This window comes from Meleagris gallopavo, chromosome Z, assembly GCF_000146605.3.
Source record: "Meleagris gallopavo isolate NT-WF06-2002-E0010 breed Aviagen turkey brand Nicholas breeding stock chromosome Z, Turkey_5.1, whole genome shotgun sequence".
NCBI classification, from domain to species: Eukaryota; Metazoa; Chordata; class Aves; order Galliformes; family Phasianidae; genus Meleagris; species Meleagris gallopavo.
The window spans coordinates 15587465-15595545 of record NC_015041.2 but is presented as its reverse complement, the minus strand read 5'-3'; the positions used below and the strand labels follow the sequence as shown (position 1 = coordinate 15595545).

Below are 8081 nucleotides of genomic sequence, written 5' to 3'. Positions count from 1 at the left end.
TTTTAAATCACCTCTTGGTAAGGCCAAGAAATTGCTAAAATTTGCTGTATTTTCCTAACAATTCAAAGAATCTTACATAGAAAGACAGTCAGTTAAAACATAAGAGAAGATTCACTAAACTAAATTGGATGCATCCAAATTTTCAGAAAATTAAAAGGAATTAAGCATTTTATTAAACACTAGATGTCATTCATTTCAGACTCTTTGCAATCTCACAGTTTAATCTTTTAGTTCGTCAAGCATGGAGTCAGGACTTGGACTCAATGATCTATGTGGGTCTCTTCCAACTTTGGATATTCTACTGTTCTATGAATTTTAACTAGCAATTAAAATGAATTGGTCATTCAAAAGAAAAACAATACAAAACTAACTGAAATGTAAAGAATTATTTCAAAACTTTATATTGGAAATACTATTTTTCATAGTTTTATTCTACTAAAACTAACTTACTTTACACAATTTGTTCCAGAATTCTCTAAGCTGTATTTACAGAAAAGGAAAAATAAATGGGGAAGATGCCATTAGTTCAACATATACTACGTTTCTGTTTTTATTTAACTCTTTTTTAATTACCTATTTCTTCCATATTTATAGGAACACAATCTGATGAGGCTTCACCCAAAACATTTTCAGCTTTCACTTGAAAACAAAGATTATCACCAAACGGAATATTTGGGTAATGAAATGAACATGACTCAGTTTTGCTTTGACAGACGGAGATCTTCAGCTCCTGCATAATTGGACCTTGTACACTCATACTAAAAATTGAAAAAGAGGAGAAATAACAGGAGTTATACATTAGAAGATTTTCTTACAATAACCCTCACTGATTGTTAGGTTAGGACTTAATTATTACTTATATGTTTTCAAAGTTGCACAACTTCTTTATCCAGGAAAACTTCCTTAGGTAATACATTTGTGCAAGAAAATACGGTTTCATAACTGCACTGTTTCTGCACTCACTCTATAAAAAACAAGAAATAATGCATATGAATAGCCCACAGAGATTAAATTAGTAAGACAACTTTCAGGAGTAGTAACAAAAAATAAAAATTACTTAATTCACATATTATTATTTTAGGTAACAATCTAAGCAGTGAAATAATCAAGCAAGTCCACATGAGAGCTTTTATAAAAATAAATATGCAGATACAGCTCAAAAGACATCCCAATTGCAAAGTTACGAGATAACAAGCTTTCCCACACCTTTTCAACAGAGTATAAAGAAAAGCCAAATTGTACCACTGCCAATTTCAAAGAAGGTAATTGAAATTTGACAGATTTTCCTGAAATAACACATAAGTAATATACTGATTTTTCAGCATTTGCTTTCAAGTAAGTGGAACAGGATGTAAGGCTAACAAGAATTGGTTCATTTTACCTAGCAACAGAGAAATTCTACAAATTAAAACTTATATATGAGAGCTGTATTAAAGACTTTATATTATGCCCCAGTTATGCACATCCTTGGTGTAACTCCAAAAACAGTCTGAGATAGGTATTTAATGAATATTTTTAGGACAGCGTAAGCTTGCAGTGCTGTAAAAGGAACCACAGACTGGTTTATGTTGGAAGGGACTTTTAAGATCATCTAGTTCTAACGCTCCTGCTACAGGTAGGGACACCTCCCCCTACATCAGGTTGGTTAAAGCCCCATCCAGCCTGGCCTTGAATGCTTCCAGGGAGGGAGCACTCACAACCTCACTGGGCAACATTTTCCTGTGTCTCACCACCCTCTCAGTACAGAATTTCTTCCTAAGTCTAAGTCTACCCTCTTCCAGTTTAAAACCATTTCTCCTTGTCCTGTCACTACATGCCTTTATAAAAAGTCCCTCCCCATCTTTCCTATAGGCCCCCTTCAGGTTCTGGAAGGCCACAATAAGGTCCACCCAGAGCCTTCTCTTCTCCAGGCTGAAAAACCCTACAACTCTCAGCCTGTCCTCATAGGGAAGGTGCTCCAGACTTCTGATCGTTACGGCCCTCCTCTGCACCTGCTCCATCAACTCCATGCCCTTCTTGTCCTGGGAGCCCCAGAACTGGATGCAGTACTCCAGGTGGGGTCCCACGAGAGCAGAATCACCTCCTTTGACCTGCTGGACGCACTTCTGTAGTTGCAACCCAGGATACAGCTCATGTTGAATCTTCCATCAACCAACATTCCCAAAACCTTCTCCACAGAGCTGCTCTTAAGCCATTTTCCACCCAGCCTGTATCTGTGCTTGCAAAGGAAGAAATCCTCCTCTCCATAACAGGAATAACTGTTTCCATCCACAGATGTCTGCTCCCTTGTACAAGTGCTTCGTAGTCATATGGAAGACCCATAAAACATCAGTAGTTAGATTTTAGAAGAAATAGTTCTGCAGTTCAATTCATTTTATGGGTAAAGAAGAATATGTGCTGATACAGGAAGGAACCGTACTAATATTTTTCTTCCATAGCTGTCATCAGTTTATGGTTTCACATAATCAGCTAACTGACAAAACACAGTAACACCAAAAGCAGTAATAAATTTGGAAGTAGTAAACGAAAAATAAAGGTGAAAGATTTAAATGCCAAGCCTAAAATGAAATAAAGTTAAAGACTTTTTCCTCCCTTATCATTTAATTTAAAAGGTATATATGTTTGCATAACTTACAAAAAGAACATATCTCCACTGAAGTAAAAATTCCTTTCAATTGTCAAGAAAATTTCAGAAAATTACTCATAACAGCATACTAGCCAAAGCTTTGACTAAAAAGAAAAGGAGCACAACAAGCAGTATTATTCTAAAAAACAGACTAATAGGTTTGAGATAAAATCTGTACTGCCACATTCAAAACTGCATCTGAGATCTGCCTTGAAACAACACTGACTTCACTGTTTTCACAGTAATTTGTGAAAAAGTAAGCTTTTAAACAATATTTAACTGAAACTGAATGAAGCAAATACTTATGCTCTTATAATGGGGTCATAAAAACTTTAAAAAGTGTGAGACTGCTGGAACAAAAGAGGTTCCACATAAATATGAGAAAAAGCTTCTTTATGGTGAGGGCAAGAGAATACTGGAATAGGCTGCCCAGAGAGGTTGCGGGGTCTCCTACTCTGGAGACATTCAAAACCCACCTGGATGCATTCCTGTGTGACCTGATCCAGGTGTTCCTGCTCTGGGAGGGAGACTGGACTAGGTGACCTTTCAAAGTCCCTCCAATCCCTGTGATTCTATGATATTTGTATATGCAAATCCCTGTGTGTAAGCAATCCAAGAAGGACAACTCTTCTTTCAAACATTAAAACATTATGACTTCAAAGACTCTCAGATTAAACTGTCAAACAGCTCATCATTATATTTGCACAGTTCTGCTTTTTTTTTCCTTCTCCCCAGCAGTTTCCTTGAAATTACAAATCTATCAGTAGAAAAGATAAACAGTTATCAATTGCACATATTTTTTTAATGTTCAGGGTAGCTTTATAAATAGTAATTGTCATTTTAAACATGCCTAGCCTGCAATAGATGCCGCTAAATACCAAGCATATTTTGGTAAGCAAATGAGTAAATTATGCAAGTTTGCAGCATCTACACAACAATTCAGATGAAAGGTCTGGCTTGTAATAACTATATTGCACAAAATGCTTCCAATAAGAAGAGCACCTTGAAAACTGCTATTTAATATAAAATAAATAAGCCTTAAAATATCCCTGAATGTAACACATGATTACAAACAACTATACTTGCTATCACTAGACAAAATATCAGAGACTTTAATGGTTTTAACAAGGAAACTGTTTAAAGCAGAGAAAGAACACAACTTCTTTCCTCATCCAAAATGAAGATAGCTAAAAGCATAAAGAATTTCCATTCTACTTCAGCAGTGGGATACCCTAAAAGATGATGTTTGTACTTAGGCTTACTCAACCTTTCTCTAATTAGTAATGTTACCTTGAGGAAACAAGTGAATTTAAGTTCTGACATAATCATTTGTCTACTGAGTATTAGGTTGAAAATGCTCATTACTTACACACAGAGAACTAAAACAGTATCAGGTTGTAACTTTTTTCAGCCATTACCAACCCAAAATCAATTGCGCTAAGAAATGCCTCTGAGCCACATGATGTTTCTATGCTTCCACGTTTACTTTAAACAGAAGTCAGGAAATGGGGGGGTGGACGACCACGACTAGTGGTCTCACCCCAGCACTCCAGTTCCTCGTACATTCTATACTTACATTTTTCTGTAAAGAGTATAACTTGTTGCAAGATTTGTTTCTCTTCCTGAAGCCCAGTTACAGGTAAGCTTAATATCAACATCGTAAATGCAGGAAATATTTCTTGGTGTGCCTGGTGGAACTACAATGACAAAGGAAAAAAAATTCTCATGAAAATAAGCAACTTTAATATAAAACTTAAAACGTTGGTAGGCTGGCTGATTACGCCAAACCACTACAAGACTTGCATAGAACTTAATTTAAGAATTTCTTATTGCCCTCAAAACCCTTCACAAAACCAAAATCACTCTCTTTCCCAGCTAAAGCCAGACAATTTGCTCCAGCTACTTCTCAGAAGTACTTAATTAAGCAGGCCTGAAAGAATTTTTCTACTAACTCATTAAAAAAATTTATATCAAATCAATATGCACTTCAGCCTGAACCTCTAAGTATAACCCCTTCAAAACATCTATAGCTAAATGCCAGTCCAGTTAGTAACAGAAAAACAAAGAAACAATTTAAAAGTTCACAAAAAGAGGGCATTCTCCAAAAGTTCCACTTTGTTCCTTCCCATTACCACACATCCTATCAAAACTGCTGATCTGAAAAGCCCTCATGACCTCAGAAAGATAACTTCCCGAGAAATGTATCGATACAACTCTGAAGACACCCCCCTAATTCCAGACTCCCACTCTTCCAAGCAAGACAGCACAAAGGAATGCAATCTTTATAGTTGAAGTCATTCACAAAAAAAATGCAACACCCTCTTGATATCTGTGTTAAAGCTAGTCTTCTTCAGCCAACAGAAGAAATAAGAGTTGAAGGGAAGACAAAGATCTCCAGTGAATTAAATTAGCTGGGAAGGGGAAGGAGAAGGGGAAGCAGAAGGGGAAGGAGAAAAGGAAAGGGAAAAAGAAGAGTTGTTTTAAAAATACTTCTTTAAAAGTATTCTTTTAATACTTCTTTCATTCAAAAATGTTATAATTAGTTGCCCCATATTTCTACTTACATCCAGACTTAACTTCAGTGTGAACCAGAAGTTGTTCCTTCCCCAAGTACTTAATGAAGCACTTCACATGTGCTTTGCTGTGAGTGAAATTACTGATAGTTATACTAGATACAGTCTCATTGACAATCTTATAGTTTTCCTGAGCAATTAATTCACGATTCAATTTCCAGATGATGTGGCTTGCGTTCCTGTGAGGTGTGTAGTGTTTTCCAAGAACACAGAATAGTTTCAGGGTGGATCCTCTTTCAATTTCAGGAGAAGAAGGAAAAATGTCAGCATCTCTAGTAGAATTTTCATCTAAAAACAAAATTAAAGTTATCATATAACCTAGTCTCCTAAAAACATGTGAAAAAAATGGTAACTTACTTTGTTTTCAGTGTATATGCCCAGAGATTATTTTAATGTTTTTTTAATCATAGTTCAAATAAAATGCTCAGATGGCACCTATGTGATATATATTAATATAGGTATTGTGCAAGAATGATGTTTCTATATCTTTGCTGTTGAAAATGTATAGCAACTGTTAGTGACTATATTGAAAAACAGTTTTGTAGCTGAGAATTTGCTCTATCAAATTGTGTTGTTTTGCCTTCTGTGTCTGTTTTAGTTTCCATGGAAGTAAGTAGGAGGCACTACTTTTGGAGCAATCTACAGAATACTGATGAAAAATAAAAGCCTGTGGTTTTCCATTCAGATCTGCTTCTTAACCACTTCAGAACCAGCCATACAACAGTCACTGCAATTTCAATAGTTACTGGTGCAAGCTTAAACTGACTACGGAAAGACCATACTTCTAAAAGATAAATTAATTAATTAAAAAAAAAAATCACACATTCTTACTGTTATTGTGACTTTTAAGATCAGGGATAATGTTATTATTCAGAAAGTCATGTAATGATTACTAACATTTGATGTAAACTAGATTTAAAACAGCAGACATTAACTGTTCCTTGGGTGCTCATGTATTACAAAGGTAGTAATTTGGACTAGCAGCAGATCACCAGAGCTAAATCTTGACAACCCAACAAGAACTGAAACGTGATACAACTTGCAGATACAATGTCCTCCATCATCCTGCGCAAGAGGTAAACAACTAACATTGTAAATTTTAAAATATTAAAAATAAAAATACAAAAACTTACAGTGATGACAGTTTGCACACCACAAAGAGAGATCAAGAATACCATAATGAAAAAGAAAGTTAATCTTTCACTCTATACCGTACACTACCTAATCACCTGCTCACTCCTATGTTTAAAATATTCTGGTTTTCAGACTAGTAACACTTAAAAATTACATTTGGCAAAGGATCCTTGCTGGAAAATTTTCTATTAGCAAAATCAGTGCTAGTAATTAAGAAACATACCTGCTATAGACCTTCTACAGAGCAAGATAAATATCCAAATCCAACAGTTGAACATTTCCTTTTCAATAAGTATGGGCAGGAAACACTGTCAGGAAATAAAAATATTAAATAAATAAAAAGCATGTAGTTCAAGTAAAGATGCCCTTGTAACTTTCACACTTTGCAAGCATTTATATGACAAGAATGATGACCCACTTGTGTTTAATTTAAGTATTGATTTGCCTGCATGATATGAGAAATCTGATGCAGTTTTCCAGTTCTCAAGTTTTCCAGAAAGATGAAAGGGGCAAGTGTATCTGAAATCCTTCTGGGTGGGATCCAATCTGTCTTATAATTGCACTGTGAATCACAGAATCATAGAATATCTCAGGTTGGAAAAGACCTTCAAATCACTGAGTCCAACCGCAATCTAACCATACTATCCTAACTCTAACAACCTTCCACAATCACGTTCCTGAGCACCACATCCAAATGGTTTTTAAACACATCCAGTGATGGTGACTCAACCACCTCCCTGGGGAGCCTATTCCAGTGCTTAACAACTCTTTCTGTAAAGAACGTTTCCTGATATCCAACCTAAGCCTCCCCTGGCACAACTTGAGGCCATTTCCCTTCATCCTGTCACCTCTCACCAATGAGAAGAGACCAGCCCCGCTCTCACTGTAAGCACCTTTCAGGTACCGGAAGAGAACAATAAGGTTCTCCCCTCAGACTCCTTTTCCCCAGACTAAATAGCCCCAGTTCCTTCAGTCTCTCCTCATAGGGCATGTTCTCCAAGCCTTTCACAAGCCTTGTTGCCCTTCTTTGGACCTGCTCCAGCACCTCCATGTCCTTTCTGTATTGAGGAGCCCAAAACTGAACACAGTACTCGAGGTGAGGCCTCACCAGTGCCATATACAGGGGCAGGATGACTTCCCCAGTCCTGCTCACCACACCATTCCTGATACAAGCCAGGATGCCATTGGCCTTCTTGGCCACCTCGGCACAATGCTGGCTCATATTCAGCTGACTGTCCATCAGTACACCAAGGTCCCCTTCCATCAGGCAGCTTTCCAGCCACTCCTCCCTAGGCCTGTAGGGTTGCCTGGGGCTGTTGTGACCAAAGTGCAGGACCCAACACTTGGCCCTACTGAAATACATACAGTTAACCTTGGCCCATCGATCCAGTCTGTCCAGGTCCCTCTGCAGTGCCCTTCTCCCCCAGGCAGATAAACACTGCCTCCCAACTTGGAGTCATCTGCAAACGTACAGAGGGTGCACTCAATCCCCTCATCAAGATCATTAATAAAGATGTTCAATAGAAGCAGCCCCAGTACCAAGCCCTGGGGGACACCAATTGTGACCGGCCGCCAACTGGATTTAACTCCATTGACCACAGCTCTTTGGGCCCGGCCATCCAGCCAGTGTTTCACCCAGCAGAGCATACACCTATCCAAGCCATGGGCAGCCAGTTTCTCCACGAGAATGCTGTGGGGGACTGTGTTGAAGGCCTTACTGAAGTCCAGGTAGACCACATGACAGCCTT

General features: G+C 37.8%; 2 protein-coding genes across 2 annotated transcripts in view; both read right to left on the bottom strand.

Moving 5' to 3' along the window:
• The window catches only part of IL31RA (interleukin 31 receptor A), a 28721-nt gene that overhangs the window by 16200 nt on the left and 4440 nt on the right, over positions 1–8081 (bottom strand). The gene's annotated exons all lie outside the window — the stretch shown is intronic.
• Positions 480–8081, bottom strand: part of LOC104914894 (interleukin-6 receptor subunit beta-like) — an 18902-nt gene continuing 11300 nt past the window's right edge. The window contains exons 2-5 of the mRNA XM_019610394.2: positions 6557–6641; positions 5191–5487; positions 4203–4323; positions 480–758 (exon numbers count right to left, since the gene is read on the bottom strand). Of these exons, the coding sequence (XP_019465939.1) occupies positions 566–758; positions 4203–4323; positions 5191–5487; positions 6557–6611 (666 nt within the window). The 5' untranslated portion in view covers positions 6612–6641 and the 3' untranslated portion in view covers positions 480–565. The remainder of the gene's footprint in view (positions 759–4202; positions 4324–5190; positions 5488–6556; positions 6642–8081) is intronic.